General features: G+C 29.8%; 1 protein-coding gene across 5 annotated transcripts in view; it reads left to right on the forward strand.

Moving 5' to 3' along the window:
- Polr2H (DNA-directed RNA polymerases I, II, and III subunit Rpb8) overlaps positions 1 to 23,703 on the forward strand; it is a 657,278-nt gene that overhangs the window by 526,763 nt on the left and 106,812 nt on the right. For all 5 annotated transcript variants that reach the window (XM_075367532.1, XM_075367531.1, XM_075367533.1 and 2 more), the window contains one exon: positions 20,733 to 20,913. In XM_075367532.1, coding sequence (XP_075223647.1) covers positions 20,733 to 20,913 — 181 coding nt within the window. The remainder of the gene's footprint in view (positions 1 to 20,732; positions 20,914 to 23,703) is intronic.

Genomic DNA, 23,703 nt, shown 5'->3' on the forward strand with positions numbered 1-23,703 from the left:
CATCCTAATTATGCAAACAAGTTTATGTAATAATTTTACTTTGTTTGTTGATTATTCTTTTAATTCTTTTTTAGTTTGTGTTTTTTTTTATGTCGGTTAGCGTATATTTTTTATTACTGGTGAGTTATGGTTTTTTTTTCTTTTTTTGTAGTTATTTTGGATTATAATGAAATACTACGAATATATATATATATATTTAGGAAATATAGAATTAAATTAAATTTTATTCTCTTTGTAAAATTAACGGGATTGCTTTGTATTGATCATATAAGACAATAATTAAAATTTTATTACGTTAAAAAGAGATTTTTTTTTTTGCTAAGCTCGAATAAAATTATTAAAAAAAGCGATAAACAACTTTCTATTAACTAGAATAAGTTAATAAAATTTAATAGACGTACTGGGAATTTTAGCAGTTTTAAATTGATTAAAATTAAATATTACTATTATATTATTATTATTAGTATTATAATAAATACGTTTGGTATAAATTTAGAAAACATTTCAAGGTCAAAGAGAAGGTAGATTCAATTATGGTGTTGTTTTTTAATTTAAAACAAGTTTGTAGTTTGTTTCCTTTTTTTGATTATGTACAATTTTAATGGTTTAATTTGGTTAGGTTTGATTTTTATTTTAATAAAAATTACCCTAAATTTTATTTGAATTAATATTTTTAACTTTTGCTAATTATTTTATTTAAGTTTTTAATTTAATTTTTATTGCTTTTTTATACGAAACTTTCCTGATTTTTTCTTATAAATTTTAGATTTCGAATTCTTAAGTTCTTTTATTAAATTTGTGTAATAATTTTAGGTACGTTGGCGATTTAATTTGACGAAAATATCTATCCCGTAAAATAATAAAATAGATTATCGGTTAACATTTTTTTTCCTTTTTTTAAGTGCAATTTAAAACCCGTTAAAATATCCCGTAGTGGAATAGAAAAAGAGAGATTAGATTATTCGTGTTTTGTGGCGATAACATTTATACCTTTTAATTTGTTTTTTCTTTAGGTTTTGCTTAAAATCATCCTATATTTCTTTGTTTTGTCTGATCGTTTAAAGGGAATTTTTGGCGAACCAAAATTTAACCGAGAAATTTTTAATTTAGCATTCAGATAACAGACACTTTATTCCGATATTTATTGAGAATGCAGAGAGTTATTGAGATAAAATATTTAAATTAAAAAAAAAAAAAATTTGGGCTATAATGTAGGAAAACTTACACAAAATTGTGAAAAGTATAAAAGGTGAAGAAAGGAGTTAGGCAAGAATGCTGCCCGTTCCTAAAGTACAAGCAGAGTTAAAGAAATAATAAAAAAAGGAAAGAGAATTTCAGATTGTAGTATTTATAAAAGTAGTAGCTGTTGATGTTCTTTTGACCTAAACCAAAAATTATGATGGTACGGATACAATTTCTAGAGAAGAAATTAAATTTGAAAATAAGTAAGGAAAAAAAAGATAATGAAATGAAAACTACTGAAGGATAATAAGATAAAATTTTACTATAGGATAGACGAAGCAAAATGTCGATCAAAAGGAAGACTGCTGATATCTTAATATAGAAGTAAGAATTAGAAAGATATTCTCAAAAATATTCGACGTGGATAGTACATAAAATAAAAAAGAAAACAATGGAAGACTTAGTTGCAAGAGAATGTAGAAAATTAGGTAGGTAGATTGATAAATTACGGAATTAATTGCTCTTATATGAATAGATAATGGGTCATTTGCGGCACATTTTATAAAGGGAGCAACTAAGTCTCTATACAACATATATATAAAATTATGCATATAACGGTTCTGTTTGTTTGCAACAGCCATCACGCGAGAACCGACCGTCCGATTGTTTCAAACTTTTTGGAATTATTCGTGTTACCCTAGGGACGGTTTTAAGTCGTAGATCCAGGCCCTATCCCCCTTGGGGGTGAAGTTGTGAATTTTTCCTCTTGGACAACGACCTAATACCGTTTTTATTTCGTTTTTCGACGTAAAAATAATAGACTATGCGGTTTATACATAACCGATTTTCAGTTCTCTACTTTGATCCTTTCCCGAGATAATTAGGTATTCTAGGGTAAAGGAAAGGGGAACTAAAAGTAATATGTTCGTCTACAACAGAGCTTCTAGTTCAAAGGTTCAAGAGCTTCTAGTTCCCTGTTAAGCGGGAAAGTATATATATATATATATATATATATATATATATATATAGGTTTGAAATATTGTATTTTATTTAATTTCACAGTACGAGGTTGTTCAAAAAATACGTATACTAACGTTATAAAACAAAATGCACTTTATTTAGAAGTTACTTGTCTGGGTCTCCTTCAAAGTACTCTCTCCCCGACGCACAAACTTATCCCAACGGTGTTCTAGCTTTTGGAAACAGTTCTGGAACGCTTCTTTTGTGATATTCTACAGTTCCTTCTTCGCATTTGTCTCAATCTCGGGAATCGTCTCAAATCTTCTTCCTTTCAAAGGTCTTTTGAGTTTGGGGAACAAGAGGAAGTCACAAGGACCGTGGTCAGATAAGTAGGAGGGGTGGGGAAGAACAGTTATCGAGTGTTCGGCCAAAAACTCACGAGTTCTGAGAGCTGAATGGGCTGAAGCGTTGTCTTGATGAAAAAGCCAGTCACCACTCTTCCACATTTCTGGCCTTTTCCGCCGGATAGCTTCCCGCAGATGTTTGAGAACATCAATGAACTTCTCTGATGGTCAGGCGTCGATTTTCCCGAACCAGGGTGTTGATTTTGTGTACGTGTGAGTCGTCAGTTGACGTGGAAAGATGTCCAGGACGCTCATCATCTTCAATCGTCTGACGACCATCTTTAAAACGTCTATGCCGCTTAAAACATGTCGCACGCTTCATAGCAACGTCGCCGTAAGCCGTCTTGAGCATATCAAAAGTTTCACTCGGAGATTTTCCGAGTTGTAACACAAACTTTCACAGCAACTTTTTGCTCGTTCAAGTCGCTCATTTTAATATCCGCCAAACGAAGAAACACACTTCACCACAACACCGTAGCTAAGCCACCGATAATTATGTTTGCAATCAAAAAACTGCGTTGTAATCAGCTGATCTGTACGAACATGGCGACGCCAAGCGGATTTGACTGGAACCAACTGGACCCGCGCAATTCAAACAGTCAACGTGTTTTTTGATCAGACCTCGTATAATAATATTTAGTAAAATTAGTATGTTTGAATACAGTGAGCTGCATAGAAGTTAAGTACTAATGAAATACAAAGTGAAATAAAGCAAATCGTTAAGGAGGTAGTCAGTATGTTACGATTACCACAAAATGAGGAAAGGAATGAGGAATAAGTTTTAAAGCAAATTACAGATGTACTAAAAAAATTAAAATAAAGATTGTATAATCAAAATTTTCTTAAAACTAAAAAAAAAAACTACGCTTCACTGTTTGCATAACCAACTAAATCTAAAGTAATCGCCATATTGTTTCCATGATTATGGTTAGAAAGAGTGGAACTATTACAAAAAGTTTTATATAAATAGACTAAATACATTTTGATTCTTTCAAAACGTTTTCTCTGAGATTTAATACTGAAACTTTTCATCTGATGGTCCGTCCCTTTTTATAAGTTTTATTACTAATTAAAAAAAAAAACCTTCATGTCACTAAGCAATATCTTTAAAATCACATACGTTTTAACTAAAAATGTATGAAATGTATTATAATTATTCAGTATAGAAATCTGGTTGTTAATTATAAAATTATAAATTATAAAATAATTCCTAAATTTTTAAGTCGATATTTCTTTGTCCGTTGAAATGTCCATAGAGTCAAACAATAATTATATATATTACATTATCTAATTTATTTTAAATATTCAGGAATTACATTACTGTTGACAGTATTATTAACTGTGTATATAAATGCATAAACAGTGTTCTATTCATTTATTAATTTAATGCTGAATAAAGTAATGTTATGTTTTTGTATTATTACTCGTACGTAAATAGAATAAATAGTAGGTGTCTGCGCGTTGAATATTAATATATATATATATATTTGCTTACCTGTCAGATGAGTTCGGCCAACTATATCTATTCTTGTACACATTTTTATTTCTTTTTGTATTACTTTATAAGTAATAGTATATATTGTATAAAATCGAATAATTTGTAGGGAAAAAGTAACGTAACGATAAAAAGTATATTAATGCAAAGAAGAAGAGAAAATGGATTAAGATTGTGTAGATTTTCGTCAAATCATGAGGTGTAAAAATTATCCGAGGCGAGTTTTTAAATAACTGTACGTTTTTAAATAATAAAACTGAAAAATATGAACAAAACTTTATTACTTACGCGTGAAAACTACATTTATTTACCGTTTTTTTTTTCTTTATAGCTGTCTGCAACTTCAACACGTTTTTCATAACGTTTCACACTAGCGTGTTCATTTTCTCTTCGTAAAATTTTGCCTTCGATGATCTAAACCGTGCAGTAACGCCTTTTTTTCGATTCATCGTCAAACCCTTGTGATGCAAGCCGCTGTTTAAGATGAACAAAAATAAAATAATAGCTAGGAGCTAAATCAGGGATAGGGTGAACGATTGAAGATGTTCGAACGAATTTTTCCCGATCGCCCGATCGGAAAAAATTCCGGTTTTCCGTGTGTGGCCGGGCATCGTCGTGCGAAAACAAAATCCGGCGGTAGAGCATCCGTGTCGTTTGTGTTTTAACTATTCACAATACGTAACGTCATTTGACAGTTCAGTTATCGCTAAATTCGACAAGACGCCCTATTTATCCCCCCCCCAAAAAAAAAAAAAACAGTAGCCGTAAGCTTTTTTACCGATACAACATTCTTTCGCTCTTGTCGAAACCAACGGGGTCCAATCGTCTTACTTCAGCGTCAGTGCTATTATTCGGCTTTGTAAACGTCACAGATTTGCCTTGAAATTTAAGCCGCAGAAATGTTTTTCCCATCCAAAAATTAGATTAGTCTTCCCACTACACTCTTGGCGGGATCATGAATCTCAGCACTCGTTATAAATTGATGAAAACAACAAAATGGCTTAGTGTTATCGCTGAAGGCTGATTATTTATCGATTGAAATACCCGAGCTAAGCAAGTGCCATCTGTTTTGTTTATATCACTTTTTTGTCATTTTACGTTAAAATATGAAAGCGTTACTTTACAAAGTTTAGAAAGCATAAAAACGTAGAGGCTCTGTAGTTCTACTAGAGTGTCGGCACTGATAATAGTGTAGCGTAGGGAATATTGTACCGTAATAGGATGTTGTGCCGGGATTCGAACCCGGCACCCGGAGGTCCCGGGTCCGAATCCCGGTCAGGCATGGCATTTTTCACACACGCTACAAATCATTCATCTCATCCTCTGTACAGTAATGATGGATAACTGCGGCTCCGGAGGTTAAAAAAAAAAAAAAAAAAAGCGTTAGCTCGCGAGTGGCGAGCTAACAAACAAATTATGGTATTTGTATCTGATAATTATACGTGGAACATAATACCTAGCGATTTTGTGATAAAATGATTGTCGTAGATTAGAAATAAATAGTGTAGTACATCGAACTGATAAAAAACAGAAATAAATTTTTAAATAAGCAGTTCTACGCTTCGTTCGATTTGTAATTATACTAAACGGAGCTCATTTTTAACGGATGGTGTCTTTAATTTATGAATTTTTTAAAGCAATAGGGCGAAGCGGAAGCTCGAGCATTACTTATTTGCGTGTTGTTGGATGTTTATCTATTCCTTCTCATCGGTTAAAGGATTCTTTAGTTTATTTCATACTATCCGAAGGTAGTATGAAACTATAAATCAGAAGTGTTTACGATTGAAAAATTTTGGAAAAAATTGAGTAGATGTTATAATAATTTTTTGTGTTCGGGTTAAGCATATTATACTATTGTACAATACGGCAATAAATTTAAAAAAAAATGTACACTTGGAAATTTTTTCGCTTGATTTTTTTTGGAGCGTATGAATTGTAATATAATTGATTTGCAATTTAACGAACTGTTATTGAAATAATGAGTCGAGCGAATAAAAAATCGATAACTAGTGTTTGTAGTTAAGATGAAATAATCATAATTTAATATATTGCACCGGTCTTCTTGGGTAAAGAAATGTCGCGAGTTAATATTTTACGACTATTTGAAAATGTCGTCGTATTCATCAGACGACAGAAGGATTTTGAAAGGAAGGTAGGGCGGATAGAGAAAATTAAATTATCATCGCAGAATAAAATAGCGTTTGCAAAATGTAAGTTGTCGGGAGTGAAATCGTCAAATAAACAAGCCTGGAAAAATAATCACGGATTTTTGCTCAACTGCGTGCGGTAAATCGGTAACAACCCTGAGGTTAAAAATATTAATTCTGCCGTAAAGAAGAAAATCGACATTAAATCGAATGAAACTTCGGTGTACAATAGAGTCCCGGGAAATTAGTTAGCCTTGTGGATGAAAGAGCACCGTTGCGTGTTTCATTTTTTTTCTGTCAGTAATTAAGTTGTTAAAAAATCGATGTTCTCATTTTTAAAACCCGGTAACCGGGTTTATTTCAACATTTATACTCGTATGTTATAAATATCGCGATTCAATTAAATTTACTTGTAGTTTTAAGTTAAACATTATCCGATAGAAATAAAAAATCTACTATTTAGACAAAGATTAATATTGTGTAATAAATTAATGACCGAGCTACCTTAGTGTTTTCAATATTGAATCGATGGAACAAATTTTATCTGCACTAGATAAAATTTACTGCATTAGATGAGAACATTTAACTATTACTTGCTCAGCTGTTTGTACTGTTTTTAATTATAGTTTTTTTTTTTATTACAAGTTTTAAATTACCGATTAATTAAACTCTAAATTACAATGCTCGTCTATTGTTACATTTTTAAACATAATAATAATAAATTCAAACTTCAGTACTGTACTGCAACTTGAGTCGCTATACTATACTGATTGTTCAAATTAAAAAGAATTACAGATAAAAAACTACGTATCCGCGAGTTGTAAATCCAAACTTTCCATTCCGCACGTGCTTTTTTACTGTTCTTCTTTTTACAGATATCAACCAAGTATTTTCATACTTAAATTTAGTCGATCGATTCGTGTCCTTAATATACGATTCAAAAATTTTGCTTAATTCACCCGCATATGTAGTAACATGTTAACGTCCGGTATTAGTTACTGTGATGGATAATAATAAATTTTATAGTTCGTGAAAATCGTCTGACCGGGACTCGATCGTGGAACCTTCCGATAGAAGGCAGAGATGCCATCGTTCTCCTACTGAGATCGGTGGAACGGTTTATACGGTAGATTGTTTACAAAGTACGGTGATCGTTAAATAACGTTTTTCGGTTAAAAATAAAATTTAGCATCCTCCTACCTCAAAAGAGCCTATTTTTCGGTGCGAGAGCATCGTAACTGTTAAAACAGCGATATATTAAAAAAGAAATAAATTTAGCCGGTTGTCATATCTTAAAATCGTTTTGGTATTAAAGCGATTGATATCTGATGATTTTTATCAACCCCTGTCCTTTCCGTTTAAAATCGTTGAAATGGATCCCTGTGGGCTCGGGTGAGGTAGTTTAGTAGTAAAACATAATAATTTCTAAGTAGAAACATTTGTTAAAATTAATTTTTCTGCGTTTAACGGTTGGAAAGTTATTTAAGTGCTTCTGTACATTATTGATACTGCATAATGTACGCCTAAACGTCTACTCCAGTGGGGTTCCCAAACCGTTTCGATTTTCGGCATCCTTGCTGAATCCAGACTTTCCCAAAACGCCCTTCTCAAATTCCAAGTACGTTTTGCGAAATAGACAACTTTTTCTTTTTTTTTCATTGTTGGTTACTAGATAGGATGCGATGCCGTTTAATTGAAGATTGAAATAAAGTTATGAAAATTGTGTAATATTTCGCGATGCCCTCTGAGGAAGTGTAGGCTCCCCAGGGCGTCGAGGCGCACATTTTGGAAACCTTTGTGCTATTCTTATTTGTTGATATGATTTAAAAATTTCAGTTAACGTAGTAATTTAATTACGAAATAAATTTCATTTTTCCTTTTTTTTATCGATTTGTCATAATTTTTACTATAGCTATTTTTGTTTTTAAATTATAATAAAATCGATCCAAAAAAAAAAATTAAAATTGATTCTTTATCAAATAATTTTATGCGTTTTGGTATAATCGTCATATCTTAAAATTTGCAGAATGATTGCATATAAAATCTTTTACTGGTATTCTGGTTTCTTATTGCAGATTTAAAACTTTCGTAGTAAATTCACTTTGATCTTTATATTCCCGTACAACTTTATTTTTTTTATTTTACTCAATATTCCTTATTGCGGGTGTCGTAGCCGCACTTGTAAACCGAACCTGTTTTTCGTTCGCAACCACAATTCATCTTCACATCTCACAGTTTTTAAAATTTAATGAAATTCGTAATTTAAATATTCTCCTTTAACACCACGTTAAAAAGAATGTATTCGTTTCTTTTCTGATTTTTTTATTTTGATTCATCTTCATGAATCTTTTCATTTTTTATAGTATTTCCAAAAATTCCTTTCTGTTTGTATTTTTTGATTCTAATCAGATAACTTTTCTGTTTGATATATCTCCTTGCTTCTGATAGTGTTTTGTATATCTTTTTCGTTGCTTGTTTCATTGTAAACGAAAAAAATCGTTCAACTTCATAATATTTTACTCGCCGTTAATTTAGTACGGGTTACATTTTACGTTTATTTATACTCATGTTTAAATTTTATTTCCTAGAAATTATTCTTTCCGTTATAATAATAAACTAATTTTTTTCTTTTTTCGGATAATATTCAGCTATCTTTTTTTGTTTTATGTATTTTGGTTTCTTTGCACTTGAAGTTGAAGTGCTGTGGCATTAGGCTAAATCAGCTATCCTACACAGTATAAATTTTAATTGTGTATTTAAATGCGTTTTACTGTAATTTTTTCTCTCTTTGTAAAAATTTAAAAATGCATCGATAGGTGTGTATTTTGACATATATTTAGAAAATGTTTGTTTTAGCATTTCCAACTTTTTCTGTATACTTATTATATTTAGTTAGTATATTTATTAATCAAATGATAATATTAATGATATTTATTAATCGAGATGTTTTTTTTGCCATTTATACTGTATACATTATAATTTTAGTGATTGAAAGTTATGGAACTTGTAAATCTTGATGATGGTAAATGATTTATTACGTGTTTATAGTTTATCGACTGGAATAAAATTAATGGATTCATACGATACAAAATTTGTTACGTGTTTGAAAAATAGAGCAAATGTTATTGAGCGTTAGCCTTTTGTCGCTATTATTGATTCATTTTTTCCCTGTGCGGTTTCATATACTTTGGATATAACAAAAAAATTACAATTTGTTGAAAATAAATTTTCAAAAGAAAAAAGAAAGTAATTTTGGGTAATGTAGAACATTTGTTAGGTACTTAACAATATGGAGAGTCGATAAGGTTTTTTAAATCTTTTTTTAATTCTTGATCGTGGCGCAATAGCATCGCCTCCTCCTTTCATCTTGATACTCTGGGTTTGAATCCCGGTCAGGCTTGATATTTTTCTATAAAATTTATAAATTTCCTAAGTAATTGTAATCGTGTGGAATATCTCTACTGTTAGTTGTTAAAATGTATAAATTAATAATCATAGTATAATTTTTATTTTTACAAATATATGAAACCCCTTCTACTATAGTATACAAATTTCATACTAATCTGATAAAACAGAAGTACAATTTTTTCAATTATTTTGTATAAATTGTCCGTAGGCGCATTAAGTTATTAAATAAAGTTAACTTATTTTATAGAACAATGAACATAATTTTCATCTCCAAGTTTGAAATTTTAATCGAAGATACGATTGTAATTTTTAGAATAGTACGTGTTATTTTCTCTGTTTTTATGCCCGATTTAATATATATATACTTGTTATATATATGTAGAATTAAATATGTGTAAATATTTATATAGATAAATATATTTAATTTCAAGTTACGATTATTTTGTACTCTTTTAAAGTGTTGAGTTAATATATTTATCAATTTGTTTACAGCCATTTAGATAGTTTCTGATAATTCATCATAATGATTGCACCTAATGTTAATATGAAGTCCTTCCTATCGATATTTGTAAAGCTCAATTTGATATTGTAAAGAGCTGTTTTTCTGAGAAAAAAATTAATTCGAAATAATTGTATTAGTTTTTGTAACTGATCGTAATTAATTTTCTAAAGAAATATAGGTATATTTTTAAAAATAAAGTATATGAATTTTTTTTTAGATACATTCATTTTTTTGTTATAATTATTATTATGAATTTAAAGAAATAAAAATAAATAATTATTTTTTTTTTTTTTTAACATCGCTTGAAAATGTTTGAAATATATATATATAAATGTTAGTAATCTACAAAATGATGTCATTTTTATTATGTAAAGACTGATTTTATTTTTGGTTGTTTTTTATTGGTTAATAAGTTATTGTATTGAGTTAGATTTTTAGATAGTAGGTAGTTAAGAGTGTTGTTGCCATGCGGGGCTTATATACCACGTGCCAAGGACACACACAATGCATAATACACAAGTACGTTTTTAGAGACCTCTATTTAATATCAGACGAAAATAACACGATAAATAAATACAAATTTTTATTACAGCTGGAAAAATGAAATTCATTTTTACGCCTTTGTTAATTTATTCGGTAATTTAATTTATTTTACATTATACAAAGTTAGTACCGAGTACAATTTTTTCTATCGTACGTTAAACCTGAATATTAATTAAAATTTTTTGTGTTTTTTTTTATGGCTTTAATTCTCAAGTATAAAATTTTAATTTTAATTCAAGCACTAAATTTATGTTTATTATAAACACCTGAAGTTGTATTGTTTGTCAAAGTTTAGGAAGCATAAACGGCGCATGGATGAGGGTTTATTGGACTGGCGACTGTCTTCTTTAATGAATGCTTCATAATGGCTTCTTTAGATAGTAAGAAGCCAAGTCTCCCTTTTGTTTTGTCAAGGTACAATATCCCCTCCGCTGTATTATTAGGAATGCGAAGACTGCTTCAGACACTCCGGGTAAAACTCTCGTGCGATTACCGTACTTACCTTGAACATAAGTAAATAAATGATTTATATTTTTTTATGTATGGTGAAAATTATAATTTTATTTTAATACTTTGTAAATATAGCTTGAACCTTGTAGAATGTAAAGTATTGGATTGTACTTTTGAAAGGCTAGTGTGTTAATCATTTTTATTATTAAAAAAAAAAAAAAAAAAAGTTAAAACAATTAATAAATAAAATAAAATTAATAAAAGAGCCTGCAAGGATTGCATAACTATTCCGGCTTTGCCCTTGGCAGATTTTTATTTCGAATAATCGTAGAGTTTTTAAATATTAATGACTGTTATTATTATATTATTATTATTTCTTAAAAATCGATCATATCAAGTTTAGGTAAGAATTTAATTACGATTTTAGATAACGACTAAGAAATCGATTTCTACAGAGTGTTTTAAAAGGAAGTAGCGATATTCGATACTTGTTTAGGTGCTAAAGGGCGCCGAATGAAGCAATGTTTTCTACTTTATGTAAAAATTAATATCCTGCTATACGATTTGCTTATAAGGAAACATTTTTATTAAATTTTACGCTTAATATAGAATCTGCGTGATGATATTAGAAGGAAACTAATAAAATTTGAAATTGTTAACCGCCTTTTCCCTTTGTCTGTACGGGTTTAAATCTTAATACAATTAAGATTTCATGCGCATAAATATTTTAGTGCTTAATATCGGCTGGGTTAGAAATATTTAGCAAAATCATTATTTTGTACGGCCCTTTGTCGGATCGGGGTCAAAATTAAAACAAGTTAGAACTTACGTAGATATTTAGAACTTACGTGCCAAGTTTTTCTCTGTAATCTGTCTTAGAAATATCTCTACTCCTATATTTAATCAATTTGAAATGTCAGTACTGTAATCAACTCGTGTAGTACTATTATTGTACCAGATTTCAAATACTGCATTTAGATCCTCCAAAAATTTGAAGTTTTAAAATGGCGAGAAATATCCCGTCCTCTAGTCCGATTAAATTCAAAATTGAATTGTATTAATGTCTATTACATAAGAATATTTGAAATTTCCAGTTGTCCGGAGATAATTTCAACGTTCAAACAGTCCGGACATATTTATCAAAATACAGGCCGAAATTCATTTTTCCGGAATTTTTCACTAGTTTGATGGAGTCGGGAAATGTTGACATTTTTAATAGAGCTCCAACTCAAATGTTTGTACTTTTTGTTATGGCTGTATACAACTGTTGCTGGGAAAATAATAATAATGAGAAATAGAAAATTATTTTATACATTATATCAAATATTTAGCCGAAATTTGAACCGAATTAAATGTGTAATAAAATGTTCGGCTAATTTGGCTTGCTTATAAAACCGCTATATTAATAAAAAGTATTAAATAAACGGATCATTTTTTGGATGTATCATTGAAAGTAATAAAGTAGAAAAAGAAAATTAACAGAATAGAAAAAAGGAGTAATAAACATGGAACAGGCCTATCGATTAAACTAAGACCTCCTGCAGTAAGAAATCGATAATCGATTAACCCAACCCTAAACCGAGGCGCTAAGCTACAGTCGTTCCTCTGGAAGTTCTGTACGCATCTAATGTATGACGTTTAACAAGAATCTTCTAATCGATAATTACAGACTAAAGAACGAAGAATACTTAGATTGGCTTATAGCACGTCAAAAACCGAGAAGAATAGTGAAGACACAATAATGAAATGTACATTTAAGATAGAAAAAATATAAGACGATCAGAGAAACTGAAAGACGTGAAAGAACTGAAAATAAATGAAAACATCAAAGAACGTTCACCGCTGAGAAAGAAATTACAAAATATCACGGAAGAGATTATACCTGGTGAGATGAAAGAAAAGAAAAATGCTGGGAAATGATGATGGAGGAAAAAGAAACTTGAAAAGGTAATTAGTTAAATAATGTAGGCCTTAGTGAATAAAACTAAATAAAAAGAAAGGAATGTAAGGATTTGCTTACGTAAATAATTGATTTTTTCTTCTTAATATAACATTAACTTTTGATATTAATAAAAAAGAAACCAGTATTTTTTCTATATCGGGTGGGTTTTTCATAGTTATTTTAAATTAAATTTATTTGTAAAAAGTTTAAAAATAATAGTAGTTATATTAAATAAGCGAGTTTTATTGTTTTACGCAAAGGATTTATAGGTACGTAATGAGAAATCGGAATCATAAGTTCAGGTGCTCAGTTGATTACCTCGGTTTTGATGATTCTATTATTACTTCTGTACGTTATACTGTATGTAGGTATAATTATTGCAGTAGTATTAGTGATTAATAACCTTGCGTGGGAGCACTGTCACGGTCAGCCATTGTTGTTTCTCGGTTTGTAATTACATATATTGTACTGTACTTTCTGCATATATGTTCGTGAACATTATACTTGGTTTCATCGTAACGATGTATTTTTTAACTTATTAGTGTTATTAAAATTAATTTAATTTTTTTTTTCAAAGTTTACATTATAATTATTCTGCCTTTTTTTAATAATTATAAATATTTTTATTTGTTAATTATTTAATATAAAAACCCTCTTTTTTGAGAACTTTGAGGTTTTACGATTCGGAGTACCGTCGTCTCGTTTATCTAAATATATGTACATTACGAGTATCTTCTTCATATCGTATATTTTTGTTTTAATAGCTGAGATTTTTTAAAAAAGCCTGGACAATGTCCCTTGCTGCTGATCTTTCTATTATCGGACGGATTTTATCGGTTATTTAATGGCGGTTTTAAATTTTAAGTTTTATTTACGGACGGATTTGGTAATTTGCGTTCCTATCCGTATGGACCATCGTGAAATTTATTTACCGGTTCTGATCGTGGGAGACTAAGCTTTTGAGCCTAGTAATCCCGGCGTGATTCCCCTTCAGTCCATCCGCTGAAATCCTTTCGGTACCGGCACCTATGGGCTAACACGAATGCGCCTACCGGAGCCGTAGTTATTTGGAGGGAGAAATGCGCCCCGTTCTCCGGAGGGAGTCGCATATGCTGTCTTAATGAAATTCTGGTTTCTTCGTGGGACGGTATGGGTTGTTGTCTAGGTTTTTATAGTTTTAACAAAATTTAACTGTGAAAACGTTCACGTTCGCGTCCGGAATTTTCGCGCGGTTTCCATTTATAGGTTACGCGATATAGAGGCTCCTAAGCCTGGTTTGTCATTTTTTGATTCTCGTACCGCCTCTTCACGACTATTCGTTTAAGACGGCATGAGGCCGTTTTCTTATAACCTCTGGGGTACGGTCCTCTCGGCAGAGGTCCTCTCGGCTGGGGTACGGTCCTCGGCAGAGATGGCCGTGTTCGGACACGGCCGCTCTCCCGAATATTGTGAGTGCCTGCGTCACCCCCACCTCGGATACGGTGTGTTGTCCCGCATCGTAGCGAAGAGTGGCGTTTCTGACGAACCACGGTGTTCCAAATATCGTCCACAACGCTATGTTTTGGACGGCTTCTGATTTCTTTTGAAGCGTGGAGTTCAACAAAGCTCCCCGTACCGGTTAAGCATATGTTAGAATCGGCAGGACGTATAGCCGAAAAATGAGCAATTTGGTCGCCAGTGGATATGGGCTGGCACTGTTCAGTACTGGGTATAGTGAGACCCTGACGGCCTTTGCACTTTGGCTAAGACCGTCTCTGGCTAAGACTCTTTTTGACATGTTCTCCTAAGGTAAGCCGTTTATCCAGGACTACTCCCAAGTACTTGACTGTTTTCCCAAAGGGGATTTTCTCTCCTGAGATTTCCAGCTGCCCGTCTGGAGCACGTGTCTTGTACGTGAACATCACTGCCACCGATTTTTCACCGTTGACCTTGATTCTTCACATATCGAGCCACGGCTCTACTAGATCCAATTGCCGTTGGAGTCTCTCGATCGCTTAATATACACTTCCGGATTCATAATAATATGCCGTGTCGTTTGCGTATACAGCTGTTTTGACTCCTTCCGACAGCGGCATATCATCTTCGCGGGGTGTCTGTGTAACGGTTGCTGTAGGTGTGATTATTATTTTTCCTTAAACGATCAAGGTTACGAACTTTCACCGAACGGACCGTGTTATCCTTATTTAATCTTACCGGACACACATTTAAAGGGAATAACGGCAAAGTAAACCACGAATAACCGCGAGATCGGCCCTCTACTCTTTCGATCAAACTTCTGCGGAAATGAAATACCTTTCTGTAGCTTGGACGTGATTTTTGTAGTAATGTCTTGTCGGGAAAAATAAACCATTTCCTTAAAATATTGTGAAGTGATGAAATGGGAGGCAAAGTAAAAAATACAGAATGTGTAACTTACAGAAAATGCGGACTTTAAAAACGCTTCCCCACAATTGTGTAATGTTATTTAAATTCGTTTGCAATAACATTTTCGTCAAAAATCCGTAATAAACTAGATTATGGAATACGCTTTCTGTTGAGGTATCGACACGGTACAAGCCCGTGCGTCATTTTTACTGAAAATCATGAGTGTGTCGACCGTGTGGTTAGATTTCATATTCGTTTTGATTAGATTGTTTGAATTTAAACCCACCGGGTTGGTCTAATGGTGAGCGCGTCTTCCCAGATCAGCTGATATGGAAGTCGAGATTTACAGCGTTCAAGATATCTAGTAAACGCATTTACTTTTATTCGGATTTGAATATTACATCCTAGATACCGGTGTTCTTCGGTGGTTGGGTTTCAATTAACCACACATCTCAGGAACGGTTGAACTGAGACAGTACTAGACTACACTTCACATACATTCATACATATCATCCTCATTCATCCTCTGAAGTAATATCTGAACGGTAATTCCCGGAGGCTAAACATCAACAAGAAAAAGATTGTTTGAATTTACTGAACGCGCTATAGCAAAAAAGTGGGTTGTGAGTTTGAATGCTGGGATATTTTTTAAAAATTGCGTAATTTTTTTATAATTACGGGCGTTTTACTTTTCTTTTTTTAAAACTTTTTTGTAACGGATGGATTATTTGGAATTTCGCTCCTATTCTTAGTTTTAAGGAGAAGAATGGTATTTTTAAACTTTTTAAATATCATTCTGTGTGTGTATTTTTTTTTTGATAGCCAATAACAATGTGATGAATTTTCTTCAAGATAAAGCTATACAACGCAACAGTATACTCTATTGTTATTTCGGTGATAAAAGTATAAAGTTGGCGTTTCTTTTCGTTATCGGGTGCCTGTGCCCTTGTTTTTTTTTTTTGTTTGAGCTGCAAAAATAACAGTTTAATTTTTTTTTTTTTTTTTTTTTTTAAAGTACAAGTTAAAGGTCGTATAATAAGTAAAATTTTTAGGAACTTAATGTTGAAAATATATGAAAAAGAATTGTTAGGAAGTAACATTTTAGTATAAGGTGTATTCTACTGACGATCGTTAAGCCACATTCATAGTCGTAATGTTTGTTGTGTCAAAGATTATAATGCAATCAAAATTGCATTAACTAGTCATTACTGTGATTATTATTACTATCCTGAATTTTATTTTTAAATGGGATAATTTACATCATTATGCTATTTTTCTACATTACGTAACGAATCATTTTATTCAATACGTTATACGTTATTTTATTTACATTAGCGAATTTTAAAATGTTGTATTGTAAAGGAGAATTTTATTCAAATTAGTTTTTATATTTTCTTCTCCTTAATTCAGCGCGTTAATTTTTTAAGCATCGACTGCTTAAAATCGTCCGGTTGCAAACATGTACTAGCCGACCATCTTTATATGTATATATTTTATTTCTGTCAATAATTGTTAATTATTTCTCATTTTGTAGTGTACGTGTGTGTTTTCAAGTCGACGAATGTGTAAGCTCTTCCTTCGATTTTCATTTATTTACCATCGATATTGTATTGAAACGTTCTTTTTTAAATTAACTTTTCTTTTTGAAAAACACATTTTACTTATTATTTATTCGTCGGTCTCTGTATATTTTCATTTATGGACGTAAAATAAATCCTAGAATTTTGATTTGAAAAATGAAAAATAAATTGTGTTCATCGTTTCGTTCTCTAACCCGTTTGTCCGTTATTCCCGTTCAAATCCCTTATTGTTCTTCTGTAACCATTTCCCTCCCTTTTATATTAGTTCAGAATTTGCAGAAAACCTTTTACCGAATGCAAAATCAATTATCTGTCCTGTAATTTGACGCTTTATCGAATAATTTTTTGAACGGGTTTTAGTCTCGATCGTTTTAAGAAGGTTTCTTTCCGCTTTAAGATATTTAATCGATAACTCGTTTGTTTCTGCAGTTTTTCAGTTCTTCGTATCTTTTATTGCTCGTTTAACTTGAGCGATTTTAGGATCGTCCTAATTTATCCTTTTAGGATCCTAATTCATCCTTTTCCGTTTCATTATGATCTTCTCCGGGAAGATCATGAATTTTCCTATTGACCGATATAGTTTTTCCGTGGATTTCTCTTCTACCTTTTAAATATCTCGTCCGCTTTCTATAATAATTTTTCATTTTAATCGGCAATTTTTTTTTTACCTTTGTCGTTTATCTGTTATCCCTTGTTATTATTTTTTACAGTTTTATATATAAATTTGTGCTGTCCTTTTTTTCTTTTTTTATATAATTTAGCGTCACAATTCCTCCTTTGAGTTTTATGTCGCTCTTTAATTTATTATTAAACTTTTTGTGGATTTTCTTAATCGTTCATTGAGATATATCATCTCATCTTAGTTGTTGAGGTGTTTAACACTGATGTTCATTGTATTATCGTTCATACTGTGCTTTGAAAACGGTCAATATGTATTATTATTTATGTTAGTTAAAAGAAGTTTTTTAAACGTAACATTTTTTGAATTCTAGAAGAGGTACCGTTTGTAATATATTATATATAAGTTAACATTTTAAAATATTTTAACAAAAACCTTTTTCCTCCTTGTAAGAAAAGAGTACTTCCGCTCTTCAATCACAATTGTTTATAATGAAATGTACCTCGTGCAGTGGAATAGTGGGTTTATCTAAAAATTATGGATTTTTTTCTGGTTAAATTTATCAGGTATTAACGATACAATAATTCTGATGTTTTTTTTATATAACATTATATAATATTCTATAATCGATAACTCGGTAAATTTACGCGTTTCGGAATATGCAGTTAGTTATGCGGTATTCTTGATATAGCGGTGTTGTATCTTCATTTAAATAAATTAATTATTAATAGAATAAAAATGTAACATTGTTGAAATAAATCTAAACGCGTTAATTAATGTTAATAAAATTTAACAGATTAGTAAAATTGGTGTTTTACTATTTTATACAGTTATTTTTTAGAAGGCCCAAACTTAGGAAACCTGGATTAAAGGCGACTGAAGATGCTGATATAACTACGTCGTTCGTTTTCCGTAATTCACGCCACACATTTCTACTTTCTACGTCGGACTCTTCGAATCCTCGTCTATCCATCGCTTCGTAAACTTCTTTTATTTTTCTCCTACTGTTTTCCATAACGTACACACGACTTCACAACCTAATGGGCTATCGATCCTCCACTCATTTGCCTCATACGACCGTAAACCCGATAATTTTTTTTTTCTTTGTGTCATTCATAACTGTTTATCGTCTATCCTCATTCTTCATTAATAATGCGGGTACGTCGAGATATCCGATAAACATTTCGAATGAACATAAAAAAAAATAAAGATTTGTTTGATGCGAATTTCTTCGAATTTCAACAAAAAATCCTAGTAAAATTTTCAGTAATAGGAAATGCGTATCCTGTTAAAGGAAATACTGAATATTTTCGTCAAAATTTTATGAGGGTGATATGTACCCGTTATATTTTATTCGTCCTTTATTCTTTTAATCGTAATATGTTACAATTTATTGTAGTTTACGAGTACTGATTTTATCTGAAATCTCAAATAAAAAAAAATTCCAAAGATGTGTAAATCAATGCCTGAACTACAGTCGATATAAGTTAAGAAAATATGAAAAGTATTTTAAAAACCCATACATTTATATTTTTAAATTAACCTAACAGTAATAACATTTTTGAGGTACCGAATATATAACTTGACCAAAATATAATTTTACTCATGTCGGCCTGTTTTGTATAGTAATTTCTGTCTGTATCATGTAATCCTATTTTAATTTCGATTATTTATTTTGCGTTATACCGATCGCAAATAGATGTATATCAGCGGTTACTTTTGAGGTGTACATCAGCGGGTACTATTTTATATTTAAGCTGACTTGTTAATTGTTTGTTAATTTATGTAGTATTTAAGACATAAATTCCCGTCAAGATATTTGGAAAAACGTTTTTGTATATTTAAATATTATTACGTTCTTATCGTATTAATTATAGGGTGAAATGTTTGCCTTTTGTGATTTATAATAATGTTATCGGATCGATTAGGTTTCTTAACCCCGTAAATCATTGTACATAAAACAATTTGTATGACGTGTGTACAGTTAATTTAATGTATATAAAAAAAGTGTAATTTTTATAGTTAAATATTGTGACCTTAAAAACGTTTGCGTTTTTGTTTATACGTTACAAACGTAAGAGTATAGGGTGATGCACCCCTTAAATTTATTATGTATTGCTTGTTGCTTGCTTACGTAATGAAGGAGCTTTCAGTTGGGCACAGGACATTTACTTTTTGTTTTATTTATTTTTTTTTTATTGTACAATTTCAATGTTTAATTTTTATTCGTTCATTGAAATCTTATTCTAGTTCGTTGTTTATTTTTACATTAATATTGGTACATTTTTTTACATATCGGAATTAAGAGTTATGTTCCTCTGGCACTACGTCTCTAAATCAAACATTTAAATTAAAAAATTGTTAATTGTTAAAAGTAAAACGACTAAAAAAATTAATTTTTTCATAATATTCCTTTTTTAAAGATCCTGTTTAACATTAGATGTACGTATATAAATAAACATATATTAATTTTATTTTAACGTTCTACGTAATCAACATTTTTTTATTTTATTTTTAGAAAAATAAAATGTTCAACTTGAAGGACATTCGAAAAACAAGATAGTAATTTCGTTATTTAAGTCACCTTTCTATGATGAAGAATTTAAGTATGTGTAAATTTAATTTTATGACTGTAATTATAGTAAAAGTGTAACCTGTTTAGTGCTTAATTACAAAGCGAATTATTATACAAAAAGATTTGTTTCCTTAAAAGTTAAAAATGAAATACATTCTTCAAAATTCTCTAGTGTTTTCAGTCTATAGGAGAATCACAAAAAAACTAGCCAGAATGAAGGTAATTTAAATAACAAATTGCCGTTAACCGTCAAAAATTACTCGTATTAATTCTTTTTGTCTGTAAGTATTAGTTAAGTGATGAGATAAAATTTGTTGGAACGGTTAGGTTTTTTCTGTATTTATACTTTCTGTGAGTAGTCGTAAAATTAATTATTTTCTATTCCGTAAAAGTTTTCAAAGATTATTCAGAATATTGTTCAAATTTTGTTCATTATCTTTGCGTTTCATTTTATCACTTATAAAAATTACTGTATAATGAAAACTGTAAAACTTTTATTTAAATGAAATAGCGATGTGATATTTTCACATAATTTATTTATCGGTATTTTTATTTTTTCAGGAGACAAATTTCGTCTAGTTTTGGCTACAACTTTAAGAGAAGATGGATATCCGGACAGTGGCGATTGGAACCCTCTTGACTCGGAAGGATCTCGTGCTGACAGTTTCGAGTACGTAATGTTTGGAAAAATATACCGTATAGAAGGCGATGAAAATTCAAAGGAACCTTCTAAAAATAAACTGTAAGTACCGCATTTTTTAAAAGATTTTTTTTTGTTTTGTTAAATTTATCTATATCTTTAGAGAAAACTTAAATTATGCGTCACATTTTAATATTTATTATTTTTTTATTCTATTAGTTTTAAATTAATTGAATTTTTCCCTGTTACATTGCAACTTATGCGTAGCTGTTTTGCACAAATAGGAACAGTTTAGCCTATGATTATGAAAATAATTCTGAAATGATGTTAATAAATTTATATATATATATATATATTTGGTTAATTTGTTTTAACATATAAGTTATTTTATCTACCACAAAGTATATTTAATTTCGAATTCAAATTAAAATCAGCTGCTGTAACTTAATACAATTATTTACTGAAATGTTTTGTACGTGGAAATCCTCAGTAAATATATAAATAAATCATCTTGTAAAACAAATTGTGTATAAAAATAGTTTTTGAACGGTTAATATATTAGATTCTGCTACTAATATGTATCATCGTGACAGATATTTTGATGTTTTCTTAATATTACAATTGTCATGTATATATATTTTTTCTCTTGTTTAAATTTTAATTACAGAATTCCTTAAGGATTTCTTTATTACTTCGCCGTTCTTTCCTTTCGTCATAAAAAAACTTACAAGCAAGACTATCTATCTTCACTCTCATGTTGCATCATTACGGATGTAAGACGAAACAAATCTTAACTTTTTTTTATTGTTTTTTAAATATAGTAAAAAAAAAACTCATTTTTAAATAAATGTTTTTTTTTAAAAACAATTCATTAAGTACTACTGTAAATGCTTTTTAAATATTAAAAAATAAAAATACTTGCTTTAAGGTATTAATTTTTTTAAATTATTTAACAAAATTTGATAGTTTATTTTAAAAATTAGTATAAATTTATTTGTAGTTTTGTTTAATAGTTTTTTAAATTGTAAAATGTATTGATTATATGCCTTTTAAGGTTATTTGGTGATTTTGTTTTATAAAATGAAATCAGAAAAAAAAAGTTTTTCTTAAGTCTGATAAATACTATATAGGTAATTTTTAAATTTTATAAATCATTGCTGTTAATTTTATTTTATTGTATCATTAAAACAGATGTAATGTATAAAGTGTAAGTAAACCATATCAATTAATTAATTAACTTTTTGTTCATTTTAATTAATTTCTTATGTAATATAAAACCTACGGTACGACTTAAAATAATAGTAATGAATTAATTATCGATTAATAATAATATTTATATAAGAAGAAATATTATATTTCTTCTTAATTAATAAGTAATGCTTTCTTTATATTTATTATAGATTATTTGCTTTATTTAATATAAATTATAATTGTATACTTAGAATAATATTGCACAGTTTTTTATTTAATTTTATTTATTTATTAATTTTCTTTTAACGATAACGTATTTGTAGTACGGTAGATTAAGGTAATCATTTTTTTAACGATAAAAATTAATTTGTATATTTTAGTCACTTAATTATATACATTATATATATATATATTTTGATTATCGCTTATTACTGATATTGTTTAAAGTTTAGTATTTTATCATGGTTTTACTACAATTTATTTATAATTTGATTTATTGAGGTAATAATTATTTTAATGCGCATGGCTTTATTTTTATTATTACTTAAAAAAATAAAATGTAAGAATAATTTTATTCACTTTTATAATTGTTATTTTATTTGTTTATATTTAATAATTTAGAATGGAGGTTTTCTTTTCTCCTTTTTTTTATTAATATTAGGCGTATTATTTTTGTTACGGTCCATTTTTGTTAATTTATTTCGGGTATAATTTTCTTTATTTTATTGAAAAAATTATATTGCGCTGTTATTTTTAACAAACTACAAACTCTTTGTTGTTTTCTATTACAAAGCAATTAGGAGATCGTTTTTTTTTTACAATACTTGTCCTTAAGAGTGATAAAAGATTAATTCATATTCAGAATTTTACAATTAAATATTGCGATAATTAAAGTAAATAATATCAGTTGATAGAGCCATTTAATGTGTTTTAGTGTTGCAAATTACATTAGTTATTGTGTATTGTTACTATTAGTGTTATTTATTATTATAAAGAGTTGTTAACTTTTCAAAGTTTTTTATCGGATGTAATTCTGAAGGTAATAGGAAATGAAGAGTTACTACGGGACGTTACCTCGTTTTATTACTACCGAAACTTTTACGTTTTTGCAAATTCGATTGCTTATAATTCGAAAACAAAAGCGTTTATCGAGAAATAGTTTCGCCGACCTTTTTTCTATTAATATTTTGCATTAAATTCAAGTATAACTTGTCTACCTTCTTATTAAAAAAAAAAAAAGTTTGATTCGATGTAGCGGATCCAAAATGATGGACAAAAAATTTAAATCATAAAGCAATAATTTCCTAACTATCATTTAATCATTTTCTTAACAAGGGCGGATCTATGATCCGCCCTTGTTTCTACCTCACAGTATCCCTCGGTTTTGAAATATGAAGCGTTTCCATACGCTTCTATATACTATATCACTACATTTATATCACATATACTATACTATACTATATCACCCTGTACGTATTTTTTTATTAAAACAATCATTTGCAACCGAGTATGATTTCTTATTCCTAATGAGTACGCTATTGTTAAACTACAAAAAAAATGAAGTAATCATAAATATTACTGTAAGAGAAATTTATAATCGGTTAGAGTTATCGTTCACATTATTTTATTTATTTTGATCTTGTTATATTTAATTAGGTTTTGAGTAAAACATTATGTTTTTTAAAGACGAATTTGTTCTTA

This window comes from Lycorma delicatula, chromosome 5 (genome assembly GCF_047948215.1).
Source record: "Lycorma delicatula isolate Av1 chromosome 5, ASM4794821v1, whole genome shotgun sequence".
Lineage (NCBI taxonomy): Eukaryota > Metazoa > Arthropoda > Insecta > Hemiptera > Fulgoridae > Lycorma > Lycorma delicatula.